This window comes from Myxine glutinosa, chromosome 3, assembly GCF_964187855.1.
Source record: "Myxine glutinosa chromosome 3, kmMyxGlut1.1, whole genome shotgun sequence".
Lineage (NCBI taxonomy): Eukaryota > Metazoa > Chordata > Myxini > Myxiniformes > Myxinidae > Myxine > Myxine glutinosa.
In genome coordinates this window covers 113,146,556-113,160,236 of record NC_136263.1, presented here as the reverse complement: position 1 = coordinate 113,160,236, position 13,681 = coordinate 113,146,556, and the positions used below count along the sequence as shown (strand labels likewise).

At 44.4% G+C, this 13,681-nt stretch overlaps 1 protein-coding gene across 1 annotated transcript in view; it reads right to left on the bottom strand.

Annotated features, from left to right (window-relative positions):
• Positions 1 to 617: 617 nt before the first annotated feature.
• LOC137432038 (uncharacterized) overlaps positions 618 to 13,681 on the bottom strand; it is a 15,785-nt gene continuing 2,721 nt past the window's right edge. Inside the window, exons 3-6 of the mRNA XM_078773597.1 lie at positions 12,349 to 12,352; positions 2,582 to 2,943; positions 1,732 to 2,346; positions 618 to 1,593 (exon numbers count right to left, since the gene is read on the bottom strand). Coding sequence (XP_078629723.1) covers positions 745 to 1,593; positions 1,732 to 2,346; positions 2,582 to 2,943; positions 12,349 to 12,352 — 1,830 coding nt within the window. The 3' untranslated portion in view covers positions 618 to 744. The remainder of the gene's footprint in view (positions 1,594 to 1,731; positions 2,347 to 2,581; positions 2,944 to 12,348; positions 12,353 to 13,681) is intronic.

Genomic DNA, 13,681 nt, shown 5'->3' with positions numbered 1-13,681 from the left:
GATGACTCCACACCTGTGTTTCTTTGTTTTGTGTTGCAGGAAGGGAGAATTGCTGTGTGGATTTGTGAGACGCATCACGACGTGGATGAGACATTGGGGTGATTCCATCTCTCCCTCCTTAGGAGGGACTGATGATGAATTGGTGATGGCAAATTTTGATGTTGAGTTGGAAATGGCAAATTTGATTGGTTAGGAGGGAGAGAAGACGAATTTGGTTTATGGGAGGAACGGGGAAGACAGTATAGTCTAGTAGGAAGACTAGGTCCCCCTGCACCCCCCGGAGATATACTTCTAATCAGTGTTTCTAGATTGGAAAAAATGTGTAGAAAATGACTAGCTATGGCCCCAAGCTGAAAAAATGTCCCACATACCATTTTTATGCAAATTACTGCTGCCATTATCAAAAAAACGATTTTTGACATATCTCAGCCAATATTGCAGATAATTGAAAAATGAAGGTGTCTAGACCCATGTTTTGAAGGGCATAGATCATGATAGAACTATTCATAACATGATTACATGTGTCTATGGTATACTAGTATGCTAATTAGTGCTTTATTTACAAAATAATCACAGTTTTACGAAATAATAGACTCATATTAAGGTCCGTCTACACAGACGTTAACACAAAGTTTTATTTTTCTAAATATTACAACTGTCAAAATAGTCCTAGCACTCAATGTGACCACTCTTCTCTTGCTTGTTTTAGATAAACATCATTAGCATTAGTGATTCTACACTGAGTCAGTCATCATCATTTTCATCGAAATCGTCAGAGTCAAACTCTTCTTCTCCTTCCTCTTCCTCCTCCTCTTCGTGCTCTCCTGTGTTCAGAAGATCCACCAGTGAGGTTGGTAGGATGGGACCACTGGACCACATTGGTTTCAACAGTCCTTCATCAGTCCTTATCCATCCTTGCTCCTCATAAGGTTTTGGCTTTTCGATGATAGGTTGATCGGCTCTTTTGTACAATGCTACGCGGTGGTTCACACGCTGGATGTGCGGCTTCAGGGCAGACTGGCATGGAGGAAGGCGAGCCAGATCAACCTTGGACTTGGATGTGAGGGTCTTGTCCTCTCCCACCATTTTTCGTAGCAGCTTGGCACGGACAATGTCCACTGATGACTCGCGACTCTGGCCGTACATCACACAGGTGAATTTTTCTAACTGCCTCTCCACCTCAGGGTTGGCATCCCAGTTGTCACCCAGTTCACCGAATGCCCTGTGAAACCTGGGATTCTTCTCCAGCTTTTTCAAGGGCCCGACTTTTCCCTTCCCTTTGAAGGCACTGGTGCAGTCTTCTCCGCTGAACACATAGTACCCCAGGAGAGTGGCACAGTAGTCCTCTCCCAGGGATTCTGCCAGCTCAGAGACGTTGACAAGTTGGCGATGCTTCCCTGACCCTGTATCCAGGTACACCGTCAGCTTGATGTTGTGGGCATGGTGGAGCAGGATCAGGAGGATGTCTGTGTCCGGTGTTCTGACTACAGCGTTCTTGTATCCGATGGTAGCAGCATGATGGAGGTACAGAACCACCCTGGTATCAGTCTCTTCCTGGTTGCTGTAGATCGTGGGGAGTTCACGTACCTCGACCTGAAACACAAAAAGGCACCGCATTTCAATCACCAGTCACTGCCAGTTTCAGATCTAGACAAACATCACAGGTAATCACCTTTTTTTCAGGAAAAATTACAAATTGAATCGCCATTCACGAAGGGCTTTCAATTTTACCTTGCCATTCGTTGAGGCAAGTTGGTGGGCCTTCCCCTCCACGATCAGCACAGCCATCTCTGTTCTCTCCAGCCTGGTAGCTGCCTCTTGTCCACTCCACACTTTCAGAAGAAGCTGGCACATCTGCTTTTTGTTGTCGTCATTTGCAAGGAACATTTTGAAGTCATATGGCTTCCTGGTTGCTGGTCCAGCCAGAATGATCTTCTCTGAGCTGCCCCGCCTCAGCCTTTCCTGCGCTTTGATTGACTCAGGATGGTAACTGTCAGTGGAGAACAGAAAGTGCTGCTTGGCCACCATCTGATCAAGCACCTGCAAGCATATCTCACCACATGTTGGGGGAAGGTTGGCAAGGGTATGCAGCAGCGCCATTCCATCCTGGATGAACAGGGCATCCTTGGGGTATTGCAGATCTTGTGGTGTGGTGTCCTCTAAAAGGTAGTGCAGAATGGAGGCTTTGTTGGTTTTGCAGAAGAACCCATCTGGTGTCCCAAGGCTAGGAGGCACTGGCATCAGGCAGTACTTCATGAGTTCTCCCAGGTCTAATGGCTCATCTTGACTCTGAGACTTGACAAGGAGCAGGAATGCAAGGTTGCTTTGCTCCTGATACTGGATGACCTGGAATGATAAATGGTGATTGGTTGATATGTACTACAGGAAGGACTACAGGTGAAAATTATTCATGTGCTATAAATTGGCATATTTACAATCTTTACATTGTTCATTGATGTGCACTGTCTTTAATAAACAAATTTGGAGTTCAATCTTGTATCTCAATATAGCATGTACAGGACGCCATTTAAAAATACAACATAAAATACAAAAGCACTTGGGTATTGGATTACATCCTTACCTTGCCCTGTGAGGATGTTAGTGTGATCTTCTTGTTACTAGCCTCCATGGTCTTGAGTTTCTTTCTCTTGATTGGGTTGAAGAAGCTCTCAGGTTCTCCGCTTTCCAGGCGCCTGATGAAGTCAGCTTTCGCAGCTTTCCCCACAGCTTCTGCTTGTAACACATCCATCTCAACATCCATGGGGACGGGAGCACCAGAGGCCAGGCAGTAGAGTTTGTCCTTATCAATGATGGTGAACGGATTGGTGAAGTTCTTGATAGTAGTTAGGGTTCGCTGAACGGCCTCCTCGCCTTTTCTGATCTCTGCCTTCTCTAGTTCACGATGACTCCAAGGCGAAATCGTAGCTCTCAGAGTGTCCAAGCCTGTGTAGTATTGTGGTGAGCTGTTTGCTTCGGAACAGGTGCCTTACAGTCACACAGAGGAGAATGTGCTTTGGTAACTTCCATTTTCCATCTGACACTGCACGGCACAGATCTTGTCCAATGGAGAAGACCAGACGCTTCACCTTTTCTGTCTCGATGCCCTCCTTGCCAGTCATTAGCACGCTGAGAAAGCGGACAAGGTCTGGAGGTAGGATGTCTTCAGGATTGAGCTCCATGTCTTCAGCTGTTGGTGGCCATGGTTGGTCTTTACACTCTCTGAAAGCCTGTAGAATACCCTGGCGAAGTTGGAGGGCAACATTTTGGTTCTTGTTTGTGCTTCCGAGTGTGAATGCTCGTGCGAGAGCATTGGAAACTGTTATGTTTGAGCTGTGCACAAGCCAGAAAGAAATGACATCACATTTGTCATGATCAACCTTCGTGAAGTGGATATGCTCCTTGATTGGGTCATTCTGTAGGCGTTTCAGTAGTTTCTCTGACCGATAATTTGAGTTCTCATATCCATTCAGTTTCAGTTCCTCGACATAGAGCAAGCGCAAGGAAGAAAGCTGTAGAACTTTATTCTGCTGGATGACCTGGGTTTGAATGTGTTCCAGTACTGAGTTGAATGCCTTTTCATGGGCGGCTGACATGCAAGCCTGCTCCTTTGGTGCTTCGGCTCTGTGAATCGCACGCTCATAGTTGTAGAATGCTGTGCGGAAAGCTTTAAAACATGACGGATGGTGTTTGGCCTCACATGCAAAGAGGTCTTTGTTTTTCACCTTTCGATGGAGTCGATAGAGACCCATTTTCTCAGCCCGTGTTTCGATTTGCTCCCATGCATTTTCTTTGTTTTTAAAGGATGGGAAGGTTGTAGGCCTCTCAGTATTGCGATGAGCATCTTTGGTCTCAACTTTCTCACAAAATATACACTCTGGCGGGAAGATGGGTTCAGCAGAACCTCCTGGTTTACGAGGAGAGTGATGCCATGATGAGGTTGATGGCCCTGGTTCTGTATCATCTCCCAGACGATGAAAGTGGCGGACAAAGTGCTTATAACACTTGCTGTGATATCCTACTCTTTCTAGGTCATCAGGAAGAGTTGCCGGGATCTGATCACATACTGATTGCATACGACATGGGGAGTCATGCGGTTGGTTGAGACGTCTATCCCGGATCTTTTGAAGCAGTTGCAGTTTTTCTGAAGCAGATCCTTTAATTTTACGGAGGGGCGTGAAATCCCCATGATCAGACATGGATGGTACATGAAGGATGCATGTAGGAGGAGAGCTTTGGGCTGCAGGTTCTACACTCCGTTTTCTTTTGGGCATGCTTGCTGTCGATGTCTACCATCACTGTTAAATGACAAATAAGAAATCACGAATGATGTTAAAAGTGCCTGTGAAAGGAGGCTCTGAGTTTTCAGTGAGGTAACAGAGGTTCTGAGTCATGTTCTACACTAGGGTACTTTTTAGCTGACTAAACCATGTTTAGTGGCATCAAAAGTGCTAATAGCTAAAACATCTAAATTCTTCCACACTAACGTTAGCTATCTAGGCCAATGAAACATTGTGCTAAGTTACTGTAGCTAGCTCAGCTGTCGTGCCTCTTTCTGGTTCAATTCATATACAGAAGTCAACAGATATGTCTCATGTTTGGCATTAACAAAAGTTTAAGTTACACCGACATTAGGAACATACTGTACATAGATGAGGCTAGCTTTAACGTTAGCTAACATGGTGCTAGCTGGCTCAGCTGTTATTCTGCCTGTTTATGATTTCATGCAGAAACTGAAGTCAAGAGTGTGAGTAACATTATAGTTAGCATCTTACCTGGCTAGATTGGAGGATGAATACCAAGAACAACACACAGATGGAATGGAAGACTGAACTTTCAACTGAGGTATTCAATAACATCAACGTTACCAATTGATACGAGCGCGCGACATTACCAATTGATACGAGCGCGCGAGCGCGCATGTTACATGGATGGAAATGTAAAATGGCAGCTATAGCAGCACTAATTTGGATCTCTAGTCTGTCATTTCTGCACTGTGATTGGATAACATAAAAAAATATGTTTGGGAGTTAACAGCAGGAGTTGGTAGATTTTACGTGGGCTGGGTGAGAAACCTTTAAATAAGCAAGTGAAAATCTCTCGCAATACAAAGTCAATGGTGGGAAGAAAAGTTGAGTGGTACCAATGTTACTGCCAATGTCCCGCCCCTATGCAAGACTCAGGAGCATCTTGTTGACATTTAACCTTGAAAATACCTGGGTTTAGACCCCTTATGTACCATGTTAAGTTATCTGCAGTATTAACGTATCCTTATCATTTGTAAAACTGATTATTTTGTAATTACAGCATTAATATGCATACTAGTATACCATAGACACATGTAATCATGTTATGAATAGTTCTATCATGATCTATGCCCTTCAAAACATGGGTCTAGACACCTTCATTTTTCAATTATCTGCAATATTGGCTGAGATATGTCAAAAATCGTTTTTTTGATAATGGCAGCAGTAATTTGCATAAAAATGGTATGTGGGACATTTTTTCAGCTTGGGGCCATAGCTAGTCATTTTCTACACATTTATTCCAATCTAGAAACACTGATTAGAAGTATATCTCCGGGTGGTGCAGGGGGACCTAGTCTTCCTACTAGACTAGTAGGGACGTTTATTGATGTGTAAAGTAGATGTTTATGGGTAGTATTGTGTTTTGTGGATACAGTAAGGGGTAAGGGAGGGGCAATGTAGGTTACCTGGTGGGGGGGCGGGGCGTACGGTAGGAACATACCTGTCTCACCTGGTTCCCATGTGCCCCCAGTGTGCATTACCTTATATTGCATGCACTTTTGCGCCCTTACCACCTTACTCACTTGTCTTATTTTGTCTCCCACCTCCAAGGATCTGGCTTTGGGGCAGAGAGAGAGGTGCTGGCTCCGCAGTTGTGGGCCTGTACTTTCGCTGCTTGCTGCCTGGATCGATACACCATATGGACCGCAATTTTTGTGGCCGCCCACCATGGACCGCAGTTCTTTTGCGGGCAAGCACCACCCGTTGATGGACCTCTGGGTCAACGTGGCACCTATGCCATACAGGTGAACCACTTATAGTTGGCCCCCCTGACGGCCACAATTTAGAAATGGACGCGGTTGGCGCCTTTCTTTATTTCTAAGGAAGCCAGAAGGCCAAGTGCTCCATGAAGGCAAGACCAGCGGCAGAACATGGGCCGGCTGCGACACCACCGGTGACCATGGATATTTAATTGTGCATTTTTATGAACACTTTATTGGTGCACCGGATGGTGCTGACTGTACATGATGGGGTGGTGCTTTTGGTGCTTGGATGGGGTGCTCTGCACATTATTAAAGGCCGTAGGGCCACAGGGCACTCGTGGGTTGGTGTATCGATGCTGGCATGCGTGCTCTCTCTCTATGCATAACATCTGCATGTGTTCCTCAAAGAACAGGTCCTGGATCATAGTGTAAATATCAGTCTTGTGTAAATAATGCTCCCTACCGGCTGTATGTTTAGTTTGAGAATGCTTTCCGCGATTCGGTTATCCTGTGGGTGTGTTTCTGTTAGGAGAAGGGTGCAACATCGCAGGGGGACATATTTACTCATTTGTGAACATCTGTAAAACTGTCGCACTCAGGGTTGAGTTAATAGTAGAGGGAACTACATCTGAGTGCCACACTAACGTAGGTAAAAATTTATCGGGTCGGGACGCCCCGAGGTAGAGAAGGGTGCAATGTTGCGGATATGAGATTGGCCTCCATCCATATCCGCTTGTAAATATTCCCCTATTTCCTCCATACTTCCCAACTATCCCCAATCCCCCATTCCCTAGTCCCATTTTCTGTAAACAACACTCTGTAGACCCGACCTTCCCCTATTTCCCCCATTAAATGTCGCATCCAGGTCCACCGCATCTCACGTAGACAACTATAGGACATCTTGCTAGTTATTCTTAGTCTATGTCAGTTGAGGACTCGTTTCCATTAATTCTGACTCTTCGTTGCACCAGAATGTGATTGTATGGCACCGTTAGGAAGTTTAGGACCTCCCAATACCTCCCCGCAGCTCTTCCTCACGGTTCAGCAACAACAACAACAACAGCAACAACAACGGCGGCGGCGCGGGGAGTGCGCGTCCTCACTCCGGCTTGGTTAGCCGCCATTGAGCATGTGCTCGACGGGGTTACCACGTAGGGGCTCGCTGTCAGCTCCTCGTCAAGGGCGGAGCCCGGTAACCCCCCGCACCCAATAGAAGCGGCGGACCGATCCCATCTGGGGCGGAGCTAATGAGCCGAGGGCGTGTCACTCCCCGCTGAGCATGCGCAGGAAGAGGGAGGAGACGTCAGATGCGCCCTCAGCTTGGAAAGAGAAGGACGCCACCTCCGAGCGCTGCAATACCTCCCCGCATCTCTGGACTGGACCATGCTTGATTCTGCCCCTGAGCCAAGGTGCACCTTGTGCTATCGACTGCCTGTCCTTCCCTTCCATCAATCCCTGTGTAAGTCAGTCTTGTTCCGTTTGTCTGTGGTCTGTCTGGGATAGATAAGATTGTGTCTAAGTGCCTATCTCTTCTGTGCTTTACCTCTTACCTTGTAATCTACCCCTTTTTTCCACCACCAATTATATCCTCCTCCGGAGGTCTTGAGAACTGTACCCCTTGTGTCGTTTCATTTATCCCAGCCGTTGTGTCCTTTCCTTCATTGATTTAGCATAGCGCGACTTGGTCAACGTCGGGTGGAATCGGGTAAACTGTGCGAACACGGCGGCCATTCCGCTCGGCCCATCATAACATCTAAGCCGTGTCCGTAACAAGTGGTGTCGGGAAGTGGGATTGGACCCGAAGCGCGCTTCATGCGCTCGAAATTATTAACGGCGAAATTTGATTTTGTTTTACAAAAAAAAAAAAACCCGAATTTTGAAAGTTGCGCTATGGCAGATCAAGACGGCTGGATTCCGGTAGAGGAGAGTGAGGCAGGGTCGATCCAGGACCAAATTGAGGGACATGAGGAGAGCGAAGCAGTGAGGGCGGCAGGTTCGCAAAATGGCGTCCTCGCGCACGAGGTTGCGGGCGCGCAAAATGGCGCCTCGCACATAGCTACGGCGGCCGTACCCGCTGCACAAGTGGGAGGGATGGCCCAAATGCAGGCCCTCATGGAGCAATTTATGGCGCAAATGCAGGCGTCCCTCAAACTGCAGAGTGAGCAATTGGGGGTAATGGGAAACCAAATGGGGGTAATGGGAAACCAAATGGATGCTCACGGTGAGCGATTGGAGGGCCAAATGGGGGTAATGAGGGACGAAACGAGGGGTACCGGTGAGGGATTAGACAAGAAATTAGAGGGGTTAGACAATGGGATAGAAGGGGTGAAACATGGGTTAATGGGGGTGGAAAATAGAATGGCTGCCCAGGAGAATCAGATAGAGGGAGTGAAAAATGGGTTAGAGGGGTTAGAAAACAGTATGGAAGGCAAATTGAGGGACATGAGGGACCAAGCGGAAAGGGAAGTTAAAAAAATGGGGCAGCAGATAGAGGGGGTCAGAATGGGGGTAGAAACTAAATTGGATGCTCACAGGGAGGAAATGGAGCAGATGAGGGTGGCATCTGGGCAGGAGATGCAGGTGATGGGAGAAGAGATCAGAAGAGGTGTGAGTGAGGAGGTCGGAGGAGTGCGCGAGGAGGTGAGGCACTGTAAGGAGCGCATGGAGAAGGAGGTGAGAAAGGGGACTGTAAAATTGCAAGGTGGTATAGAGGAGTTGACGCTGGGAGTAGAACAGCTGACAGTGGGACAAAAGGAGTTGGGGGACCAGGTAAAGAAGAACACAGCGGTAATAGAGGGTTTAAAATCAACACAGAAGGAGATGAAAAAGGACGTATGGGTAATTAAAAAAGAGTGTCAGACGGTACATGAGGACCTGACGAGGAAAATGAACAAGGTGGTAGAGGTGATGGAGGTTAAAGAGCGGGAGGAATTAGTCGTGAAAATATATCCAAAATACACAAAAATACACACCCACAAAAATAAACAACAAAACCCAAACAAACCCAAGGTCGACCATCTTACACAGTAAATTACATCATTTCAGCATCGTATCGATTGCTGAAATATTCCAGGGTTTATACACACCTTAAAAGAGGTATGCGTGGTGTTGCCCCCTCCCACGTTTATTCCAGGGTTTATACACACCTTAAAAGAGGTATGCGTGGTGTTGCCCCCTCCCACTTTTAATTCCTCATTAAATTCCTCATTAGATTACTCATTAAATTACTCATTAAATTACTCATTAAATTACTCATTAAATTACTCATTAAATTACTCATTAAATTACTTATTAAATTACTCATTAAATTACTCATTAAGTTACTCATTAAATTACTCATTAAATTACTCATTAAATTACTCATTAAATTACTCATTAAATGACTTATTAAATTACTCATTAAATTACTCATTAAGTTACTCATTAAATTACTCATTAAATTACTCATTAAATTACTCATTAAATTACTCATTAAATTACTCATTAAATTACTCATTAAATTACTCATTAAATTACTCATATCTTAACTTACATAGTTTCAGCATTGTATTGATTGCTGAAATATTCCAGGGTTTATACACACCTTAAAAGAGGTATGCGTGGTGTTGCCCCCTCCCACGTTTATTCCAGGGTTTATACACACCTTAAAAGAGGTATGTGTGGTGTTGCCCCCTCCCACTTTTAATTCCTCATTAAATCGTTTCAATTAAAAACATCGCTTCTACTGCTCCAGCCACAGCATTCGTCACTTTGTCTGCTCATCCGCATGACCAAAACGAAATAAAGGGAGCTCAACCATTACACAGCGCTTTTAATGGCGCATGCCATAGGAACTCAACGCAATTTCGACTCGGCCAGCAAACGAGCAAATTTTGCAGGATGTTAACTGGAATTAGTCGTGAAAATATATCCAAAATACACAAAAATACACACCCACAAAAATAAACAACATTTATTCCGTTCAACAGAACAAACATTTCCTATATCATGACATGCATGTCTTCAAAATTATATGACCAAGAGAAAAAGTAAATCTAATTAAAACTGCGGGCAGTGATAATCCGGGGACCATACCGCTCCATCCTGATTGGACGGGTGCGTGCTGGAGTCGTTAATAACGACAGTCCAGATCCGATTGTTCGAAATTTCAACTCAATCGATCGAAAAATGAACGCAGGGATGCATTTTAAAGGTGCAGTGGCACTAACTGAGTTGCCACGAATATGGCCACGAAATTGCCAATATGGCCATCACAAAATATTTTCCTTAATCAATTGGCTCATAGCATAACCAATCTGCAAGTATTTCATCCGAAGATGTATCTCTGAGGACTTTTAATTAAATAAGTCATTTATAAATCAACGAGTTAATTTATTAAATGATTAATCAATAAATCAAAATTTTCCTTGACAGCCACATCACTTGGTCAGTGTCATGTCCAAATATCAGCTTCCTTACTCAAAAGGTGCCTGAGTTAATGTAATGTAATTACTGTAATAAGATTACTGCAATTACTGTAATGATTACTGTAATTACTGTAATTACCGGAACTGTAATTACTGTAATTACCTCAGGTAATTACTGTAATGTAATTACTGTAATTTAATAAGAAATGTAATTAATTAAATAAGTACTTCATTAATCGCTAATAATTAAATAACTCGTGAATTCTTATCCGATTTACTTAACATTTGAGTGTCCCCAAAACGTTGGAGCAAAACGTTGCAACAACGAAAGTGAAACGTTGTAGCGACGTTGTGGAAACGTCAGCAAAACACAACATTTGAATGTTCCCAAAACGTTGGAGCAAAACGTTGCAACAACGAAAGTGAAACGTTGTAGCGAAGTTGTGGAAACGTCAGCAAAACACAACATTTGAATGTTCCCAAAACGTTGGAGCAAAACGTTGCAACAACGAAAGTGAAACGTTGTAGCGACGTTGTGGAAACGTCAGCAAACCACAACATTTGAATGTTCCCAAAACGTTGGAGCAAAACGTTGCAACAACGAAAGTGAAACGTTGTAGCGACGTTGTGGAAACGTCAGCAAACCACAACATTTGAATGTTCCCAAAACGTTGGAGCAAAACGTTGCAACAACGAAAGTGAAACGTTGTAGCGACGTTGTGGAAACGTCAGCAAACCACAACATTTGAATGTTCCCAAAACGTTGGAGCAAAACGTTGCAACAACGAAAGTGAAACGTTGTAGCGACGTTGTGGAAACGTCTTACAACAACATTATTTGGAAGTCTTTTGCTGTCAAAACACAATTTCTCTGCTGTCAAAGGCCCAAAACCCGGCCTCTGTGACTTCTCAGCCAATTGTCACTTTCTCTTGACAAAAACAAACATCTTCTATATTTATCCCATTAAAATCCCATTAAAATCCCATATCTTGTCACCCTTTGCATTGTTGAAAGCAATTAATTCCATAACTCAATATTACCTCACATCGTTACATCCTTACATCCCTACATCCTTACACCCACTTTTGTCCACAAATCTTTTTAGAAGTGAAACAAAATTTGTCTGTACTTTGTCTCATAGAATCCACAGTACCAGCATCGCAACCTCCCATCTGTCTATACCTTGTCACAACTCCAATTCATTCTTCAAGGCACAACCCAGAGTGATTTGAGAACTATACCCAGAGTTCTATACAATACCCAGTTTCAGAGAGTAAACAATTATATACTTTTTCATTATTTTTCCATTTAACTTGTTCAAAGAACGTTCATTTCGCAAAATCGAACCAACCACAACCTTCGCCATTAATATCTATTGTAAGCGTGCCGAATCAATAAGTATCACTTTTCCTATGAGCCTCGACCCGAGGGTGGTTGTTACTCACAAACACTCGTCGCTAGCTGTTCCATTGTCTGTTGATTTTCATTCTGCTGCCGATTTCCATTGAGCCATCAGAGTGGAATTTGGAATTATTATTTCTCTGAGCTCATGAAAGTGGTGACATTGGGTGGTTTGCCATTGCTTTTCCACAAAAGCACTTAATTATTGTCTTTCATTCAACCGTGAAGCATGTCTCAAAGGCTTAGTGATGGACCTGGACAAAATTTGATGCAATTTTCATCCAATCGCCATCTTTCATAATAATTCTGGACCGGTATGAGATGGGGTTGTCTGTCATGAATTTATTTGTTGATCGAACGAGTTTTAGGTGTTTTAGAAAATGGCGGGAAACCTTGTACCCACGGCTTTGGTCCTACACAATTTCGTTTAATTTATCTAAAAAACATTCTGTGGACCTGTCGTCTTAATCGCACACCTTGAGCGGACAGCTCAGGGGTACGTTTTCAAGTGCTAAACAAATGTACCGGCCTTACAAGACTTGGGAGCAAATGGTCGCATGGTGCACTCATGCCCCGTTTGCTCCCAGGTCACAGTAAGGCCCTTAATGACCAGCGTCGACCTGGCGCATTTTATTTAGACAGCGCAAAAATAAGTATTTACAGAAATCATTTCGAAAAACATGAATAATAGCTACAATCGTTTAAAACGTTCCATCCGTGACTTTGTCCGCTTATTCACTATTCCTGATTTGCCATCAAGGACCTCGATCATTCCCCGGCATACTAACTGCCGCTTTTGTAAATGAGATTTCAACAGGATTACGACTCAAAGGAAAAAGAACGAGCAGACATTTTGTAGGACGTTACCTCGGACGATCGTTAAAATCGTTACATCTTAATCATACAAAAAATGGTTCTTTGGGTAGTAGCCACAGCACCCGGGAGTACCAGCTCAGCAATGGTTCTTTGTGATCCACTACCCAGCACCCTAGACCAACTCAAATGGATCTCTGTGTCGCGAGCACATCACCGGAGCCAAAAGGTCTCATCTATATCTTCCTTCTGAGGGCTCTCCTGCACCAATAGTGCGTGGAGAAGCCCAAACACCACTTTCTCCATATACATACAAAATAACTATACACAGGTTCGTATATCATAATGGTCAATCCACAAGAAGCCATGCTTACCTTGGCGATGTCCACTTGATCCACGTATGGTAGCCACCAAGTTGTCGTGGAAGTGTAGGGTGAGACTCAAGACGCCAATGGTCGGAAACAGGTTTTACAAAAGGTCACAACTTTATTAACTGGTTATTCACTTCATTCCATTACCAAATAATATCGTTTAACTCAATGGACCAGGTTAACTCTATCCGCATAGTCCTTCTTGTTCGGCTGCAGCGCCGAACTCGTGGTACGCATTCATTCCGTCGTGCAGGGCTTCTGAGGATGAGTGCTCTCTTGGCTCAAAGTCCCTTCTGTTTATATCGGCACACTTCATTTAATCCTCTGTCCGCTGAAATCGTAATCCCTTCTCCGCTGCTTACTCAGTCGCCTCACTGGCACCAGCTCACTCCCCTCCTGCTGTGAGTTCCATTTACCAAACAATAGGGGGGTGCTCCAGCCTGGGGCTGTGACCAGGTGGACAAGAGATTACCATGTTCGTGCACATTCCTGACTTTCATTTACGAAATCGTCTATCTGCTTCGTTACCAGCCCTAATCAATGAGTTACCATTCCCAATCAATGAGTTACATTTCCACACCTCCATCTCCTCCAACCTTCTTCCTCGCTCTGCCCCCCCCCCCCTCAAACAACACCTTACTGTGCCTCATCCAATCACCATCAAACCTTTTGTCCTCCTCATC